The sequence below is a fragment of the Acanthochromis polyacanthus genome, chromosome 18, assembly GCF_021347895.1.
Source record: "Acanthochromis polyacanthus isolate Apoly-LR-REF ecotype Palm Island chromosome 18, KAUST_Apoly_ChrSc, whole genome shotgun sequence".
NCBI classification, from domain to species: Eukaryota; Metazoa; Chordata; class Actinopteri; family Pomacentridae; genus Acanthochromis; species Acanthochromis polyacanthus.
Window position 1 is genome coordinate 11,621,594 of NC_067130.1, and position 20,037 is coordinate 11,641,630.

Here is a 20,037-nt window from a genome sequence, read left to right on the forward strand (position 1 = left end):
ACAAAATGTCATATTGAAATTATTGTGGTCAGTGTTTATTGCCATACTACTAAAATGGACACGGAATTAGTCATTTAAAAGGACCTTGTCTTAGGATGTTTGATAAAATCAGGGGAAGGATATTAAGAAAACTGATACCAAATGTGAGGGAGTAATTAACATATTTTGTCATATTTTAAGTCCCTCTCCAGTTAACTTCTGAGTATTAAAGTTACACATTTTCCCCATTAAAATAACCTCCTTCTGCTTTGAAAGGGATTAGATGTAATCCTGGCCAATTGTTTCCTCTAAGATGTATGGATTTACGTAGTCCTGGTCCCTTTCTTCAATTGCTCATGATATGTCATATGAAAAAAAAACATCATATGGACATGTTGACAAGAGTAATTAATTGGATTGAAACCTGTGTTCTCAGTTAACCAATGGAAAAATTCATGAATGGGAATAACTTTCCTAAAGTGCATTAATTTGCTTTTGCTTGCTCTGTTGCAGCCTTGAGAGTTAAACCCAAATTAGACTTAAAATTTAAAGCACCGTGATTCAATAGATTGGTGCAGAGTGGGGGCAGCTGCAGCCATCAGCTCAGAAGAGTGAAGAAGAAGCAGATAAAACAGCAAAACTAGTGATCTCCAGGAGAAAAATGAAATGTGCATTAGAGTCCACAGTTGGTCTAGATTGTAGGATTACTGATGTGTCAATGTTTCTAAACAGAAATCTGTTTCTGAGAGAGCCTATTACTGAAAAATATCACTACATAAAATTTGAACTGTAGAGGGCAACAAGTAACACTCATAACTTCAAATTTGCTGAAATTTTAAAGAAAAGAAGAGCAAATCTCGCGAGATTTAGCGACATCACACCGGATAGTACCGCTCACAGTAACAAGAAGTGTTTTGAGTAACTTAAGGTATAGAAGCAGTTTGTCAGCGACAGAGAACAGTGTGTAGGTTTCAATATGTAAGGTCAAAACATTTAAACATTGTCGTTACCACTTAAGAAGTCTGTTTGTTTATAGAGATAGAGCAGGGATGCTTGCCGGTCGCTAGCATGCTGTAGCTAGCTAAATGCTAAATTTAGCCTAGCGTGGGACACCGTGAGCAATCTTTTCTGTTTACCTTTAGTATCAAGCTTTTCTAACAATGAAGTGTCACTATGAAGTGCTAGGTGTGAAACGGGACGCAGGAGACGATGATTTGAAGAAAGCGTATCGTAAATTAGCCCTGAAATGGCATCCAGGTACGTTGTGGTGGAAACCTTGTTGAGTGTTCAGGATGACAGTATCCCAGAGTTGTGTACTACGAAGCCAGATCAGTGGGTTAACGAGGTATGTTGAGGCCAAAGTCACAGTTTTCAGTATCACGAAGGTGGCTCTGTTTTTACCTGACTAGATCTTCATAGTAGCTGATGCTGTGGACCTAACCTGGTCAGGAGCATGTTATGTTCTCAGTTCAGGATTTAAATCAGTTGTAGGAATGGTTTCTTTTCAACAAAAATGTTTCCTGACGATTCTTTATGAGTGATGCAAAATCTTAACTGATAGAAAATGGGTTATCTGCAAACATGTAGAGCTGTACGTTAATAAAACCACTAAATGAAGCCGCGCAGTTACAGTATCACACACTGTATGGATCATGTTGCTGTGGGAATCTGACATGTATATAGTTGGTGATGCAGAAATAACACGTTTTTATGCTTGATCCTGATTTACTGCCAAGTCTGTTTACATGCTGGTACTGCAGCTGATCGATCACTTCAGTACAATATCATATTTGAATATATGAAGTTTAACAGGTCTAATGTGCAGCTGTCGGTGAGAAATAAGCGGCTGCAATTATTGGCTAAATAAAAATATTAAGACACATTTCTACCTGCATTGTTGTCTTGCGTCATTTGCAGTAGCAGCACTTTTTACCTTCATAACCTTGACAACCTGTTGACTGAAGCAGCTGCACATGATCATTTCATTTTGTGTGGAAGAAGAGTCACATGACTCATTAAATGCAAAACTTTTGTGTGAATGGCAGAAAACCCATCCCTCTACTACACACTCAGTCTCATAAAATAGATGTGTGAAGAATTACTTTGCTTTAATTTTAAATTCTAGAAAAAATAAAAATAGTATAACATTCTGTAAAGTACAGCAGGTACCTAATACACCGATTGGATAAATTCAGTGAGTGGATAAAAAATACACAATTTAGTTTAAAATTTGTCTTCAGGTGTGAATTTAAACTCAGCCACTGCAATGATACTTGCATGCAAAACTTCATCTCTCCCGCTTCATGCCTTATAGAAATGTAAGGATTCAGTGATGAGTCCTGTGTATTTGTTTATTCTTTACCTCTATTTTCTGTATATTTTAAAATTTTGCATCATCATGTAATGCCACTAACTTGGACCTTAAAAAGCCTTTATAAAAAATGTTCAGTTCAATAGAGCTGTGTTTTTTTTCTCACTGAAATGTCCAGATAAAAACTTGGACAATGCTGAGGAGGCGGCAGAGCAGTTCAAGCTGATCCAGGCAGCCTATGATGTCCTGAGTGATCCACAGGAGAGAGCGTGGTGCGTACTAATTTATCTCATCGCTATTTGTTCAAAAATGGTGACTGTCATGTACACACCATGTGGGTTACATCTGTCATTATTGTTTGTGTCTTTTCCTTTGTGGCAGGTACGACAATCACAGGGAGGCTCTGCTGAAAGGAGGGCTGAGTGGCGAATATGAAGACGACAGCATCGATCTGTTGCAGTATTTTACGGTCACCTGCTACTCTGGCTATGGAGATGACGAGAAGGTTCGTGTGTTTGTTTTTTGGTCAATTGTGCAAGAATACGTAATATAGCTTGATATGACAAGCATTTTATTGCAAACCTTCATGTAGATTAGATGTTTTCAGTCCTCTTCTTGAGACAAGGAAAAAGAAGCTTTGAATCTGTGATTGAAACATCATCTGATGAAGCCTGATTTTGTGGAGAATAATGTTCCTTCATCATATTTTGCTAAAGTAGCCCAAATTCTTCACGACTATGTCATATCCTGTTGAGCTGGGATGTCAAACTCATTTTAGTTCAGCGGCCACATTCTGCCCAATTTGAAGTGGGCTGGACCAGTAAAATCACAGCATAATAATCGATAAATAACGACAACTCCGTTTTTTTTCCTTTGTTTTAGTGCAACAAAGTATCTTCTGAAAATGTTCACATTCCAAGACTTACAAAAGAGACACAATGTCAAAAGTGAGAAACAAAATGACAAAAAATAAGACAACCAACACAAAGCAAATCAAAAAAGAGACAAAAAATGAGACAAAAAAAATTGCAAATTGAAAAAAAAGACAGCAAAAATGAGAAAAAAAATCCCGCAAATGACACAACAAAAAAAACAAAAGCGAGAAACAAAATGACAGAAATGGACAAACAACACAAGCGAGGAAGAAAACACAAAGCGACAAAAAAAGATACACAAAATGACAAAAATAACACAAGCGAGACATAAAGGAAACAAAATGACAAAAACAAGAAACAAAATGACAACGAGATCAAAGACAAAAGTCAGACAAAAAAAAACAAAAGCAGAACAAAATATTACAAAAATGAGACACAAAAGAACAGTGAACAATCTAGTATTTTATGATCAAATCAACTTGTCAAGGTCTGGAAATTATTTTACATTTACAGTTTTACAAATTTACAATTTGCAGTTAATGTCTTCTGATTTTTACACTTTACAAAGTCATCCCTGCTTGTAGAGGATATGAAAAGAATGAGTGTTAATGATGTTATTGTTCTTTCCCTGCAAAATTATTTGACAAATTTATTATATTATGTGTTAAAAGTGATTTACTAGTGGTCTGAGATAAGTATGTCTGACTAACGAATGGCTAAGAAATGGGTTTCAGAACACATACGAAGCAAGTTGATTGGATGTTTCCACATTCTAAAGAGTCAAAGTAGCCCGGTAACTGTGGCAGCTTTGTCACCACACACCTAAATGACAGGCCAGCCAGCCGGTCCTAGTTTAAAGTTAGTGGAGAAGTAATGAGATTATCACAAGGCTGATAAAAGGCAGTGGCAACATGTAGACCTGCTGCAGGACTGTGAGCAAACATTCAGTCTCCTCATCAGTATGCAGCAACACACATCCTAATAATTCTATCATAATTCTACAATAACTCAGACAGAACATTTTGGTCTTAAGTCCAAAAACTATGTTTGGCACAGAATCACTAATGGCAGCTGGATGTATCCGTTTAACATGCTGGTTTCTAAATGTAACAACTTGATGGGGCTATCGTGTCCATACTACTGTTAGAGCTGTGATTGGTCAGGGAGATGTTTACATTCGTATGCTATAAAACCTCTTAATATTCACTGGCCTCACACACCAGCTCATTTTCTACTCCTTAGAGACAGAAGACTAAGCCGTAATTTCTGACAAAGCAGACTAAACATAAGATAAGCTTTTATTAATCCCACAGTGGGGAAATTAGCAAACTCTCTTTCAATTCTGTGACTTGTTCTGTCAGGAATTCTACGTACCTCAACACAGGTTTTCTCATTTCCTCTGTCCTTCCATTCTCTCTCTCTGCAGGGCTTTTTCACAGTTTACAGGAATCTTTTTGAGTCCATTGTTAAGGAGGAGATGGAGCACAGCAAAGTGGAAGATGATGAAGAGGAGGAGGAGTTTCCTCCCTTTGGAGACTCTCAGAGTGATTACGATACGGTAAGTTCCACTTCCAACACCTGTCTCAACGTTGCACCACAGATTGTTGATGGGAGAGTTCTTTATACAGAGCAGCTACATGAATAAACAGTAAGCAGATTTTCTTTATCCTCTACTACATCAGTGTCAAACTCACTTTAGTTCAGGAGCCACTAGGGCTGGACCCAAATATCTGAATATTCGTTCGCTACGGCACTATCCGGATATTATTTTGGTATCTGAATATTCGCCCCCCCGCCCGCCATCGGACGTCACCGGGCGGAAAGAATATGCAGCGTTACTGTCTTCCCTCCGCCTTCGGCCCACATCGGCTCATCTCCTCCTGTGATCACATAAACATATACACATATGTCTATAACATATACACATATGTCGATGTGATCACCCCCTCCTCCCCCCAGACGAAAATATTCGGAGCTCGTCTCTTCCCTGTGCCTTCGGCCAATTTCGGCTCATTCCGCCGTGTTCTTCGGCTCATTTCGGCTCCTCCATTCTTGTTTGTAAACACCACCCAAATGGCCGAGTGGCTGCCGACTCTGAAGTTACGCTTCACTTCGTTGCATAAACACAAGACAAGATGCTGAAGACCGGTGTTTGGGAATTCTTCAGTTTAACTAAAGGCTAAACGAGGGCAAAATGTGGACCCTGGAGACCAGACGAACGGATCCGACTATTCGGGCTGTCTCCGCTGCCGCGCCGCCACACGAACCACACGAACCACACGAACAGATCCGAATATTCCCCCCCGGTCGGACGTTACGGGGCGGAACGAATATCCGGATATTCGTCTTAATAGGGCCCGAATATTCGGAGGCCAGAAACCACTATTTGGGCCAGCCCTAGGAGCCACATGCAGCCCAGTTTGATCTCAAGTGGGCCAGACCAGTAAAATCACAACATAACTGATACAAAACAACAACTCGAAATTTTTCTTTTTGTTTTAGTGCATAAAAAGTACATTTTGACAATTTTCCCATTTAATTAGCTGTCTTTTTGCAGAACATAATGAACAACCCGAACTTTCTGAAGCAAAAATAACCAAAATTTCAACAATATTAAGCCTTAGTTTATCATGTGCGCATCACAACTTAAAGATCACAGTGTCTGCAAAAGCATAAAACATTTAGTCTCAGGTGTCTGGAACTGAACAATGCAATGTTTTACATCTTGTCGAGATCTAGAAATTATTTTAAGTTCCTTTTCATTTCCACATCTGTGTAGTAATCCTGACACATCAGACAAACTAAAGTGGGAACTATTAAGGTAGAAGGTTAAGTTATCCCCCTGTCTTGTAAATGTAGAAAATTTATGCAGAAAAAATGCATAAAAGTTGTGGCAATGCATCAACAATAGGGTTCAACAAAGGCAAACTGTCATACTGAATCTGCTGACTCACATTATATTGCATAATGTTCAATGTATTTAAATATTTTCACCACTCTAATTTTTACACTTTGCAAAATCATCCCGTGGGCCGGATTAGACCCTCTGGTGAAGTCTCTCTGCCACATTGGTGTACTTAATCAGTCTCTGTTTCCATGTTGCAGGTAGTTCATGTGTTTTACGGCTACTGGCAGAGCTTCTGCACTCACAAAAACTTTGCGTGGAAGGAGGAATACGACACGAGGCAGGCCTCCAACCGCTGGGAGAAACGGGCCATGGAGAAGGAGAACAAGAAAACCAGAGAAAAGGCTCGAAAGGAGCGTAACGACCTGGTGCGACAGTTGGTGGCTTTTGTCCGTAAGCGTGACCGTCGTGTTCAGGCCCACAGGAAGCTGGTGGAGGAACAGAACGCTGAGAAGATTAAAAAGGTGGAGGAACTGAGACGGAAACAGAAGCTCAAACAGGCAAAGTGAGTAGAGAACGGATCGCCGTAAGAGATGTGCCTCATATTTTTATCTGTTTCTTCTACACACTCATATTCTATGTCCATCCAAGGCTGGCAGAAGAGTACAAGGAGCAGAGCTGGGCGGCCATGTCTGAACTTGAAAAGGAGCTGCAGCAGATGGAAGCTCAGTACGGAGAGGAGTTTGGAGATGCATCTGAGAGCGAGGAGGAAGAGTTGGATATGGACACGCAGGAGAAGAACGAGGTAGAAGGAGGTCAGTGAGAGTTTAGCTTTGTTTTCCCTCGAAGCACAGGAGTCAGATCAACTTGGATATGATGGTCAGCTCTAGCCAGCGTCCAGCTCTGCAAAAATGCAACCAGTAATAACGTATTTGATTGACAAAACATGGCCCAATCACAGCCTAGAACCATTGTAATCATCGCAAATGTAGCCTAGTTATTAATTTTTCTTTTATTAACCCAATTTTAAACAATCGGCCTTCCCTTAATGCTCTGGTGCCTCCATAACTTACATAAAACATCGGCAACAAATTACATTACTTTGCAAATAAGCAACTGATTGCTGTAATGTTCACACTCGTACATCCATAAACAGAAGCAGTTGGTCCCCCTACATCATTAGCTATAGTTTAAACAATGTGTAAGCTAACATTTTCATTTAGAATGTATTTATTATACAGAATTAAGCAGGATGCTGTAAGCCATTTTCGCTTAATTTGATTGACAAGTGATGCTAAAAATGAAATGGTCATTGTCATTTTACTAAACAACTACTTGTGTGTGTGTGTTACTTGTATGTTTTGGTGCATAAATATGCATTCACAGAATCAGACCAGCCAGATGGAGACGGCCTGATCGATGAATTTGATGATCTCTACTGCCCAGCCTGTGACAAATCCTTCAAATCAGATAAAGCGTGAGTGTCAAACACATTCCCTCCCTCTCTGTTTTCTGCACCTACAGGTTCATTCCACTTGCAAAGCTACGAATAATTAGAGAAAGATTTAATCAGTGCAGGGACCAGTGTTTAAGATCTCCAGATCTGGCGATGCAGTGATCACAACATTAAAAGTCACACCCAGCTTATTTTAATTCCAGTGTTATTCCAGGGAGTGTTTCTGTTGATGTAATGGAACTAAAATGTATGTATATTACTGTAAAGATATCAAGTAGTGAACAGACTGCTTAATCAATCTTTAGTTGATTATATTTTGACTGCACAGCGATTTTTTTTTCCTCTTTACTGGTGAACAGATTGTGGTTCCAAACAGTGTAAAAGAACAGTCGATCTTGAATGATAAAGTTGGTTATTGTTTGGAGTGACTTTTGAGCAGGATTCCGTTCTGATTCACCAACTTCTTTAGAGCAATTAAAGGTCTTTTGTTTGCTTTCTTATTCCTACCTCAGGAATACTGTGCAGTTTAAAACACATCGTACAGTTTGAATTTCTTAATGAAGTAAAATCCCTTATTTTTGCTTTTCCATGGAGAAATGTCAACACTTATTAAAACTTCATGACAATAATACCCTCTTTTATTCGCACATTTTTGAGTTTCTTTGCTTGTCTGTGTCAGTAAAGTGAATATCTTTGAATTGTGGACAAAACGAGAAATTTGAGGACGTCATCTTGGACTTTCAGAAACGCTTAAAAAATATTTTCTATAATTTCGTAGACCAAACAACTGATGGATTAATTAATCGTCAGCAATGCAGTCATCGGTCTAAATACATTTTTCTCACCTTTTTGCTGTTTGTTTTGTTTCCTCAATGCAGAATGAAAAACCATGAAAAATCCAAAAAGCATCGGGAGATGGTGGCGTTGCTACGGCAACAGCTTGAGGAAGAAGAGGATTCACTTGGTTTGAATGTTGATGGAAAGGAGGGAAGAGAGGATGACGAGGAGGAAGAAGAAGAAGAGGAGGAGGAGGAGGAGGAGGAGGAGGAAAAGCCAAGGCAGAAGTATGTCCGGTCATATCATGAGGAATGTGATTGTAGATTATTTTTTTTGTTTCACCTAGTTCTCAGGGAAGAAAGAGGATTATGAAACACGTGTTGTTTTTCCTGAGAACTTTCTCTCTGCCTCCACAGACTGTCCAAAAAACAAAAGAGGAAAAAGAAACAGCAGAAAGTGGCAAATGTGAGCATCATCTTGTCTTTTTTCTTCTATTCCTGTCAAGTGAACTCTTCATTTTTTGTTACACTTAAACTATTCATGCTCCTCCACCACAGCAAAGTGCTCAGGAGGAGGAGGATGGGGAGAAACCGACACAGACGACCACCTGTGATGAAGAAGCCCCAGAGAAGCCAGCAGAGCCAGCAGAGTCTGAGAAACAGGACGATCTCCCTGCCACAGAATTAAAGAGGTCAGTTCAGTTGGTTTGTCATCTCCTGCTTTGTTTTTTTTTTTTTTTTTTTTTTTTGTTGATACTCACTGTCTGGTTCTCTGGATTAGCTCCAAAGGGAACATTTCGCTGGATTTAGTGATGCCTTAAATAAAGCCTTATTAGATAAGACTGAAACCTGCTTTTGTTTCTGTAACAACTTTGGCAAAAGTCACTGATTACACACCGCTATGTTCTGTCCGTTTGATGCTCAGCAGGCAGCATTTAATAATCGCTGTGTCATGAAGCCAAAATCAGACATGAGACTGTAGAGTCAGGTGATATTTCTCAGCAACACCTTACATTAAATCATTTTGATTCATTGTTACGAAGATATTCTTGACTCATGCAACTTTAAATGCTCCCTCATTAGACTTGAGAGAACCTGTTGGGTTCCTGTTTGGCTCAGATTAGCTTCCTGTTTTTAGACAAACAAAGAAGGCCTCAGATTATTTTACCTGCACTGTTTTGGCAGGTTTTTTTAAACATAAGCAGAGGAAACCATCACTTTGGAGAATTGTTTTGTGAGCATCACAGAATGTGATTATGATTCACTGAGGAGTAACATGACTGCTCAAGGTGATGCGACACAGTTAATTCCTGCATTGAATCATGCAAGTTAGCATAGAGTTTTAAAATGTTTGCTGTTTGCATTTCGATCCTTATTTATCTGTCATGTGAATGTTTCCTCAGCAGCTCTGGGAAGACGAAGGGAAAGAAGGGAGGAGGAAAAGACAAACCAAAGAACGTCAAGTCACACACAGGAGAACAGCTTCCTGAGGTTTGTACAGTAAAACAAGAGTGTCTAATCAGCATCGTGATATGGCACACCTGTGAGGTGGGATGGATTATCTCAGCAAAGAAGAAGTGCTCACTGTCACAGATTTAGACAGATTTGTGAACAATATTTGAGAGAAATGGTGATATTGTGTATGTGGAAAAAGTTTTAGATCTTTGAGTTCATCTCATAAAAAATGGGAGCAAAAACAAAAGTGTTGCGTTTATATTTTTGTTGAGTGGAACATTAAATGAATCAGAAATACAGTCTAGGCATTAATGTGGTAAATGACTATTCTAGCTGGAGACGCTGATTTTTAATGGAATGTCTACATAAGGGTACAGAGGAACATTTCCAGCAACCGTCACTCCTCTGTTCTAATGCTACATTGTGTTAGCTAATGGTGTTGAAAGGCTGATTGATGATTAGAAAACCTTTGTGCAGTTATGTTAGCACATGAATAAAAGTTTGAGTTTTTATGGAAAACGTGAAATTGTCTTTGCGACCCCAAACTTTTGAACGGTACATGGAACTTTTAGGCTCAAATTATGAGAACAGAAACAGCCTTTAACTCCCTGCATGCAGGTTTTAAAGGCAGGTTGTCTTAAAAGAATTGCTGTAATGGCGCCATTTATTGGAGGCAGAAACAGGAGGAATTTTCTGACAGTCCTTGAGCTAGTCATCAGTGACTTGCTGCTCCTCCAAGAAACAACCAAACTTTGAGTTGTGGCATGTTCCTTGCTGATTTGGTGCAAATAATGTGGTTTTAGTTGAAGCTTTAATGTTTTTTGTCAGTTTCATAGCATCTTTTTTTTCCAGGGTACTACTACATTAGTAAAAAAATGGCACTTATTTTAGGAAAATCATCCATACTTGAATTTTCAAATCACATTTCCCCTTTTCCACCCACAGAAGGAATTAAACCTGCGCTGTGTTACCTGCAACTACGAGTTCCCCACGAGAAACAAGCTGTTTGACCATCTGAAGACCAGCGGCCATGCTACCGCGCTCTCTGCAAACGCTGCTCACAGCTCCATGAGCAAGAGCAAAAAAGACAAGAGGAAGAACAGATAATACATCTTCACCTGGGCTGATGAGCCTGAAGGAGTTTGGCTCGGCAGGAGACCCGTGAAACAACACTATGAGAAGTTTCAGGAGGCTCAAAAAAAGCCTTTTAAAGTGGACTAAAGTGGACTGAGAGAAGATAGCTTTTTTGAAATTGTACCATGAGCATGTTTGCTTGTGTGAGAGACTGAGTGCTCAGATTGGAATGATCAGTTTTTCAGTACATTTCTTCATAATTTATGAAAGTTATAAATCATGCATAGGATCAGTTTATCTCTACTGTCAGATCTCTTCTGTTTCAGGAACCATGTCTCCTTGTTTGTCATGAAGATCTGTGTAGTGGTATTACTAATAAAGGCAATACTGCGTGTCAGTATTTATACAACCCTGGAATCATTTGCATTATTGCCTCTTGGTACCAATTCTAAGTATAAACAATACACGCAACCGTATCTTACTAAAGCTGTTTTATTAATGTGTCAGAAAAGCAAAATGATGCAATTTTATTATCAAAACTGTAAAAACATGAAGTCATTTCATTGAACATATGTTGGCATGTGTGAGCTGACCACAAAATAATCACAATGCATATTCACTGCATCTAAACGGAGCGAAATGAAATCCAATTAGGTGAGAAATACACATGTATAAAATAAGTTTTCCTCATTAGAAAAGCAATGTTGGCTCAGACTCTTAACCCTTCTGTTGTCTTCATTTATGGGCACCAAAAAAATATTGTTTCCTTGTCTGGAAAAAAATCCAAAAATTGAGCAAAAAAAAATAAAAAATTCCCCAAATTTCAGAAAATTTGCAAAACCTTCAGGAAAAAAATTCCAATAATTCCTTAAAAGTTGTATTTAAAAGATAATCCCCCAAATGTGGCAAGAAAATTCTTGTAAATATTTTCAAAAAATGAGTAAAAATATTCCAAAAAAATCCTAAAAATATCTAAAATGATTCCATATGATTACATATATCAGTAAAATGTATAATATTTTCTTTAAGAACTTTCTTTTAAAAAAATCAACAGTGAATTTCAATGGATTTTCATTGATTTTTTTGTGAATGTTCTTAAAATTTTTTTAACATTTTTTATATTCCACAAAAAAAATGTAAAAAATTTCCCAAAAATGTTGAAAATATGGACATCAGAAGTTCCCTGTGAAAATATATATATTTTCTACATTTTCAAACTTTAAAACGGGTCAATTTTGACCCACAGGACGACACGAGGGTTAAATAACTGAGTCTGTAAAAGAAAAAAAAAGTTGAACTGATTGCAGTGTATATGTTTTCCATAAGTTATAACATGCAGAAAAAAAAGCCGTAAAGGAAACAACAGGGTGACTAAAGAATAGCTACATTTATAACATTCATAGAGATTCGCAAAAGTGATGTTGGCTACTTAGTGCGTTTCCAGCTTCAGTCCTCAGCACTGATTTTTCCTCCTCTGACCCGCTTACTGTCTGTCCATGTAGTTGTGGATGGCTTTGTCGAACACTGCCAGGAAGAAATCCACGTCTGCTGTCGTGATGCACATGGGCGGTTGGATGCGGAAAGTCTAAAGCGGTGACACAACAAAAGATAAGAGATTATGTAATACCAACAACACTGATTGTATCAGAGTATCATGCATATCCCGATCCTGGGTTTTATTCTGTCACATCCTGAAGGGGGAGCAACAATTCTACTGTTGTTGTTTCTCTAGCAGCTATAGTTCCAGCTGTTACATACTGTAAGTGCCTTGAATTCTGTACATTTAATGGATTGTGTTTTGCTAACTGACTCTTTTCTACGGAGCCCCTCTGGTGACATGGTAAAAAAAAACTAAAATAAAATTGTGGCCACAATATAGCTATAATGTGCGCGCAAAATAGGTATAACGTGCGCACAAAATACTAATACTATGAATATCATTCCTGGACAGCTGGGTAAGTAAATCAAGTGCACCATCTTCATAACCTGCCATAATGGCCCCGGACCTATGTGTTGTTCCTAAGGTGAGTGTCTTTTCTTAGCTGTTCTAGTCCATATCTTGTTATCCTGCAGTTAGGCAGTTATTTATTTAGGCCTATGTTTGATACTTTGTTGCAACAGGTAGCCTATCTGCTGACATGTCACACGATTTACAAACTTTTTATCCTCATCCTGTTACTACACGTTGTTTTGTTGTGCTGATATGTAGCCATAAACTCATTTGTGTCTGTAGGAGCTGCAGCCCTGCACACATATCAGAACACTTTTCAAGAACAATTGAGGGGTGTAGGCATATTATTAAGTGAGGTATGTTAAGCATAAAACCAGAGTTTTCTATGTCATGAAGGTGTCTCTGTTTTAGATTCTGATCACTGATAGGCAGTGGTGTTTTGATACAAGCTCCGAAGCTTCAAGAAGAGTGATAAAAGCTCCGAAGCTTCGAAACAGTGAAGCATCGAAACAGTGAAGCTTTGAAACAGCGAAGCTTCGAAACAGCGAAACTTCGAAGCAGCGAAGCTTCAAAACAGTGAACTTCGAAACGGTGAAGCTTCAAAGCTTCGAAACAGTGAACTTCAAAACAGCAAAGCTTTGAAACAGCGAAGCTTCGAAACAGCGAAGCTTCGAAACAGCAAAGCTTCAAAGCTCCGAAGCTTAAAAACAGTGACGCTTCGAAACAGCAAAACTTCGAAACAGTGAAGATTCGAAGCTCCGAAACTGTGAAGCTTCGAAAACTTCGAAACAGTGAATATTCGAAATAGTGAACTTCGAAACAGTGAAGCTTCATAGCTTCAAAACAGCGAAGCTCTGAAACAGTAAAGCTTTGAAGCTTTGAAACACTGAAGATTTGAAATACTGAAGCTTCGAAACATTAAAGCGCTGAAACTTCGAAACAGCGAAGCTTCGAAACAGTGAAGCTTTGAAGCTTCGAAACTGTGAAAATATTTGGACTTATTTTTCAAATCCCTAAAACTCTTTTAAGTATTTCTACTATTTGCTCGTGACCCTGAAAAATAAAAATTGAATGACATTACCTGTCCGTACAGTCCTCCCTTCCCAATCAGGACTCCCATGTCCTTCACGTCCTCAAAGATTTCCATCATTGCCTCAGGACCAAGCGGCTCTCTGCTGGCCTGTGGATGATACAGAGGAGATAAGAGGAGGGACAATGCTGCATATATAAGTTATATTCAATCCCATTATGAGATATCCCCGATCTCTGCTGTCATGTCCTACTGAAGAAATCAAATAAAACCATATTTTTGTCATGATCCCTGCTAACGCCCCTGTTCTTCTCCCTCCTTCTACCTCTTCTTCCCTCTTTGTCCCTCCTTGTCCCTAAAGGAATGTATTTTTGGCTTAGATTTGGTTAGTTGTCTCCAAGCTTGGTTGTACGTTGTGTGAGTTTCCCATTTTGCTTGGTTTAGTTTTATTCTGCAGTTTGCTAACAATTGATGGCATTTCAGTGATAACAGAAATAGACATCAGGACTTTAGCAGAGGTCCATAGTTTGCAAGCTGTTTGTTCTGTTCACTGTCACAGCTCTCTCAGTACCTTGTCTTTGACCATTTCCACTCCGATCTGCAGGCCTTTTCCACGGACATCACCAATGATTTCATGCTTGTCTCTGAGTTTAGCCAGCTCGGTCATCAGATAAGTGCCCACATGATGGCAGTTCTGCTGTAAGCCGTCCTCTCTGATAGCCTGGAAAGTACAATGCATTGAGTTGCAGTGACATGTATAATTCATGTGACATTTTGTTCACCATTTTATTCAGGGATGTTACTAAAGCAGTTGGTAAACTCGTTATCTTGGCTCAGCCAATAGTGAAACAGTTAGTTCACATATTTTATCTAAAAGCTTGTATATGAGGCCATTATGTGTGACTTTTAAATGTCTGTGACTGTTTATGGATATTTCAACCACCACTAAACATAATTCAAGACTTAGATTTTGATTAAATTAAGCTCCCCTGTGCAAAAGAACAGGACTGATGTAGAAAGACAAGATTAATTCTTACATTGAGCACGGCTGAACCAACAGCACAGGCCACAGAGTTTCCTCCAAAGGTGTTGAAGTGGTAGGCTTTAGCAAAGGAAGCAGCAATTTCTGGAAAACACAAGAATAATCAACCTCACAGCTAAACTCACACATTCCTCAGGCTGCATGTTTTACAAAGGCTGTCAGGTTGGTCTGAGCTACAAAAATGTTCATCAGGAGGATTTTAGAGGGACAGTGGGATTTTTTTTAAGACGGAACTGCATGTAAAGATGAATTAAAGTTATGGCAACTAGTAATAGAGATCAGATCAGTAAAAATGTATTTAAAAAAAGAAGTAGAGAGCCAGTATGCAGTTCATGCAGCAAAGTGAGTGAACACATGGAGTCACTATTGTTGGGTAAAATATACTGTAATGTGTTTAAATTACACATGTAAGGCATCTGGTCTCTATGTTTCTCTGTTTAATATTGGAAATAATGAAGACAACGATGTATCTTTCAGCCCCTTTTTGACTACAGTTGATGTACTGAAGAGTCACATTCTTGTAAAAGTCTTTAATCTTTACACTCTTAACTGACCTGGTGTTGTAACTACAGCTGCCATTGGGAATCCGTTACCGATGCCCTTGGCCATTGTCACAATATCAGGAAGAACTCCATAACCCTGGAATCCCCAGAAGTGGGTTCCTGTTCGTCCAAATCCAGTCTGGACCTGCCAGGTGCATAATAATATAATTACAATAAAAGAAAAATCTTGGTACATGATGTAGAAATGAGCACAAAAGAGATGGAAGCACACTTTACCCAAAGGAACTGCTCTGCTAAAAGCATCAGTAGCTCTACACTGAAATAATTCTGATTAGATATTCAACACTAAATAAAGGGTTATATTAAAATGAGTGTTTGCATGACCTAGAGCATTTAATCAGGATAGAACATTTTTGACAATCACAAAAGGTTCTTCCTGCTGTGAAGTTTTTCTAACTTTATTGGGAAAATTCACTTCATTCAATAGAAGGAAATGATCATATTGTGTCCTGGGAACATTTTTTACGTTTCTCCTGTTCTTTCAAACCAATCAGCAATCTCAGCGGAACAAAAGACCAGAACAGCAAACCCAGAACTAAGACTGAAGTCAGTTCAGCAAATAGTAGTGAAAATTTTTGATCAGGCTTTCAAAGAAAAAAATGTTGTTCTTAAAAGGAAGAAATGAGCTGTCTCTGTAGCTGTTTTGTGTCTCTTTGTGGTTGTTTTGTGTCTGTGTCTTTGTTTTGTTTCTTTGTGGTTGTTTTTGTTCTGTAGTTGTTTTGTGTCTCTGTGCGGTTATTTTGTATCTCTTTTTGGTTGTTATGTCTCTCTTTTTCCGGTTAAATCAGGGGTGTCAAACTCAGTTCCTGGAGTGCCACTATCCTGCATGTTTTAGATGTTTCCCTCTTCCAACACACCTGATTCAAATGATCAGCTTATCATCGAGCTCAGCAGAAGCCTGATAACGAGCCTGGCCCTCCAGGAACTGAGTTTGACACCCCTGTGTTAAACGGATGATCAAAAGGATTTATTCCACCCCTCTAAATGAAACTGCAAATTCCTTGCACTTGGGCCTGATCAGGCCTTTCTGTTCTGACAAAGGTGGAATCTTCATTCTGCTGAGCTGCTCATCTGAATATAGGTGTGATCTCAGGGTCAGTGTAAACACAGCTACGACTTTTGCCCTTAAAGCTCTGAAACAGAAGTCATTATGCACTTCACGTTGGAGCAAAACATAACAACTTTATGAATATCAAACCTCATCAGCGATGCAGACTCCTCCTTTCTCTCTGACAAGCTTGTAGGCTTCCTTGAAGTAGTTCTTAGGGTACTGCACTGCTCCTCCCATTCCCTGTACAAATGTAACACAACAACCCACCTTAAATAAGTCATGCACAGTCATACTAAGGTTCTTCCTGCATAGAAGAATTATTGTTGTCCCACAAAGAGGTTTTAAGAAAATGAATAGCGTCAAAATGATGAATTCAAGTCTCATTTATGCCAGCATTTTTGGCCTTTAGGTTTATGAAATGGTAAGAACAAATAGGAAAAGGCATAGATTTCTATCAGATAAGTCAACACACACTCTACCTTTACAATACACGACCCTCACCCCACAGAGGCCCATTTTTAGCTAGAAAACCCTTTCAATGGGGAAACAATAAATATGGATAGCCTGATAACACAAGATTCTAGTTAAATTACTCCATAAAATAATATTTTTTGTTGATGGTATCACATCAGTGATGTAAAATCAATCAAGTCCATCCTCCACAACAGATTTACCTGAATAGGCTCTCCAAAGAAACCAGCAACTCTGCTTGGGACACTCGCAGCAAATGTCTCTTTGAGCTGTCCGATGTAATGTTCATTTGCCATGCACTGACCTGTGGGATCAAAGAGAAGTGTTTTCTCTGGCAGTAGTAGTACAACTTTTAGCATGTATATTGCTGATATTCCTAAAATAATGCTTGTGGAGCTAAAGGGTGAGCAATTATTTTGCATATTGTTTACTGCAGACACTTATTTGGCCTATTTCACCCTGATCACTTTCAAGCATATTTAAGGGCAGAAACAGATTTAGTCTAAAGCCTAAAATCTTTAAGGTGTTGATGATGGAGTTCTATGCAGAATTATTAAGCAAAGTATGTGCTATAAATATCCGACTCACCTCAAACCACTTTACTTTCTCAAAGGTCAGGCATTCACTCTAACAACACAGGTAGTTATTCCATTAATATATTGCAGAAGGGACCGTGAAGCTCAGTGCAACAGACATTGGTGATGCCTAGTGCAACAATAGAGATCACTGCTGCTGTGTTTTGTTGAGTCATGGTTGTGTACCTTGAACACAGCTACACTGTCTGATGGTCTGCACAGGAGAGTCTCTGCAGTGGCTTCCTCCCCATGGGCCTCTGAACACATCAGGACACATGGTCTGTGGAGGGGGCAGAAATCAAATCGACTAGAAATCAACTGACAAGCTGAGAGCAACGGTCACTAACAACAACATTACAACATATATGATATACAACTTGTATATCATTTATAGTCCGGGGTTATACAGTCATGGTGAAACTGTTAGGATCTTGCTCTGGCCCCTGCCCTTCTTCCCCCTTTCTTCCTCTTTTTCCTCATCTGTTTCGGTTTTGTCCTGCCTTTTTGGTTCCCTGTCTGTCACCTCTCCCTCATGTCTCTCTCTCTCCCCGCTACTCGCCCTCCTGCTCTACCTGTACTCTGCTTGCTGATTACCCCAATGACTGTCAGCTGCAGTAATCAGTAAACTCAGCTCACCTGTCCATGAGCTCTCCTCACTATTTAAACCCTGCTCAGTCACTCAGTCGGATCATAGATAATCCTTCGGACTGCTTCTGCCTCATGGATTTTTCTGCTTTCCCCCTCTTGGACTCTGTTTGCTCCCGTCATTGGTTTTTGGATTTTCCCCAGCCCGTTTTCCCCTCAGTTGTCAGTTCCCCCATGTTGTACTTCCTTTAGTTTACTTGTTGCTTCAGTTTTGTACACTAGCTTTTTGTATTTCTTAGGGTTTTGCTTGTAGAGTTCTTGGTAGTTTGATTTAGTTTTGGCCCTCCATTTATGTATTAGTTGATTATTTGGTTAAATAGATCTCCTCCCGTTAGTCCCCTGTCAGCCTTTTTTACATGTCTGCGTTTGGATTCTCCTGCTCCCCCTGTAACTGTAATAAAAATAAATATTTGTAGTATTTTGAGCTGAAAAACACTGTACAGACTTTTGTTAATTAGCTGAAAAGATTATGGGACCTTTAACATATACATACATGTGTGCATCCTGAACTTGTGGCGATGGGGTATTTATAAGACGACTGGGAGGTGAGACCCATAGTCTGTTGGCTGCCTCCGTGGTACGACCCTCTGTAAGAGAAAGGAAATTGACAGTCTATTCTTTGTTGAAGTGGAATCTTGAATTAAAGGACAGATATTTGTAAAACTAATTAAAAATCCAGGCACATGCAGGCCCTGAAAAATGCTTGTACAGGATTAAAGCTTGTTTCAGAGTAGTTACCGTCAAGCACTAACAAAAGCGTTTGTTAATCTTACTGTACTTATGATTCACATGAATTAAAGACATGTACCTGAACGTGATGATGTCATAGTTGCCCGTGTGGATCCGAGCCATCAGCATCGCCAGATCGTTGGCCTCTGAGCCGCTGTTGGTCAGATAGATCACCTGCACAAGGAAGCAGATCAGCAGAGATTTTAGCCACAGGTAGCAGCATTTCTCCAGGTTCTTAAATGCAACGCAGCACCTTAAGAGGATCCGGTAAGTGGGAGGCCAGTTTCTCACAGTACTCATGGAGTGGAGCGTTGACGTAGATGTTAGTAGTGTGCCACAGTTTCTTCAGCTGCTTCTCTACTGCTGCCGTAACCTTCCTGTTGTGCCACACAAATGCACTCGTTTTGACTTGAAGATTTAAATCTGAATAAGACTTGCAATCAGTGAGTGACACAATGGAGAAAAGGGACCTTACGGGTGGCAGTGACCCACAGCCACAGTAGCGACACCAGCAAACAAATCCAGATATCTCCTTCCATCCATGTCCCACAGCCACTGCATGTGTCCCTGGTGGATGAACACTGGCTTCTTGTAGTAAGTAATCTTACTGGTCATCGGGTTGATGTTCTTGTTGCGGATTGCCATTATGTGCTCTTTGGACATACCCTGAATAGACAGACATACACAGGAGAGAAGATAGGACTGAGCAAAATGAGTTGACAACTGCTGCAGGTTCAGCTGGCACATGTTTTCCTGGATTTGGCGACTGTCAGTTTTTGTTACAATTTATTTGAATTTAAAATAACAGTTTTAAATGTTGGATCACAGGGCTGCACGATGGCTCGGTTGTTGGCACTGTTGCCTCCTGGCCTGGGATCTTTCTGTGTGGAGTTTGCATGCGTGGATTTTTACTTGGTTCTCCATCTTCCTCCCACAGTCCAAAAAAACATGCTGAGGTTAACTGGTGATTCCAAATTGTCCATAGGTGTGGGTGTGTTTTGTTGTCTGTCTCCGTGTAGCCCTGTGATAGACTGGTGACCTGTCAAAGGTGTCCCCTGCCTGCACTTTAAGTCAGCTGGGATAGACTCTAGCCCCCCCCCACAACCTTACAAAGGATCAAGCGGTGTGTAGATTATGGATGTTGGCTCACAGGTGTGCCATCCTCTGCACATTCTGCTGGTGACTGCATTGTTTGTGCGGCTGTAACAC

At 39.6% G+C, this 20,037-nt stretch overlaps 2 protein-coding genes across 3 annotated transcripts; one reads left to right on the forward strand and one right to left on the reverse strand.

Moving 5' to 3' along the window:
- The first annotated feature begins 818 nt into the window (after positions 1–818).
- On the forward strand, positions 819–11,188 carry dnajc21 (DnaJ heat shock protein family (Hsp40) member C21). Of its 2 annotated transcripts, none has more exons than XM_051938595.1 (12): positions 819–1,236; positions 2,469–2,562; positions 2,672–2,795; positions 4,592–4,723; positions 6,271–6,575; positions 6,662–6,825; positions 7,397–7,487; positions 8,345–8,530; positions 8,660–8,708; positions 8,801–8,934; positions 9,649–9,733; positions 10,643–11,188. In XM_051938595.1, exons 1-12 carry the CDS (start codon positions 1,140–1,142, stop codon positions 10,802–10,804), a joined length of 1,623 nt encoding a protein of 540 aa, XP_051794555.1. In that variant the 5' UTR covers positions 819–1,139; the 3' UTR covers positions 10,805–11,188. The 2 variants fall into 2 exon arrangements, with proteins under 2 accessions (XP_051794555.1, XP_051794554.1); XM_051938594.1 differs by having other exon boundaries at positions 820–1,236; positions 9,646–9,733.
- Positions 11,189–11,923: 735 nt separating this feature from the next.
- LOC110957501 (alanine--glyoxylate aminotransferase 2, mitochondrial-like) lies at positions 11,924–19,491 on the reverse strand. Its single transcript, XM_051938600.1, has 12 exons — positions 19,304–19,491; positions 19,082–19,205; positions 18,908–19,002; positions 18,593–18,686; positions 17,641–17,734; positions 17,083–17,183; positions 16,556–16,648; positions 15,349–15,481; positions 14,790–14,878; positions 14,324–14,473; positions 13,804–13,902; positions 11,924–12,356 (listed from the first exon to the last, which is right to left on the reverse strand). Exons 1-12 carry the CDS (start codon positions 19,489–19,491, stop codon positions 12,255–12,257), a joined length of 1,362 nt encoding a protein of 453 aa, XP_051794560.1. The 3' UTR covers positions 11,924–12,254.
- Between the last annotated feature and the right edge of the window lie 546 nt (positions 19,492–20,037).

Coding starts and splice junctions, on each gene's coding strand:
- dnajc21 (XM_051938594.1), top strand. CDS start 1,140: ATGAAGTGTCACTATGAAGTGCTAGGTGTGAAACGGGACGCAGGAGAC. Junction 2,563..2,671: donor GATCCACAGGAGAGAGCGTG/GTGCGTACTAAT, acceptor CCTTTGTGGCAG/GTACGACAATCACAGGGAGG. Junction 9,734..10,642: donor CAGGAGAACAGCTTCCTGAG/GTTTGTACAGTA, acceptor TTCCACCCACAG/AAGGAATTAAACCTGCGCTG.
- LOC110957501 (XM_051938600.1), bottom strand. CDS start 19,491: ATGTCCAAAGAGCACATAATGGCAATCCGCAACAAGAACATCAACCCG. Junction 19,206..19,303: donor GCTGTGGGTCACTGCCACCC/GTAAGGTCCCTT, acceptor GTGGCACAACAG/GAAGGTTACGGCAGCAGTAG. Junction 17,184..17,640: donor ACAGTGTAGCTGTGTTCAAG/GTACACAACCAT, acceptor TTGATCCCACAG/GTCAGTGCATGGCAAATGAA.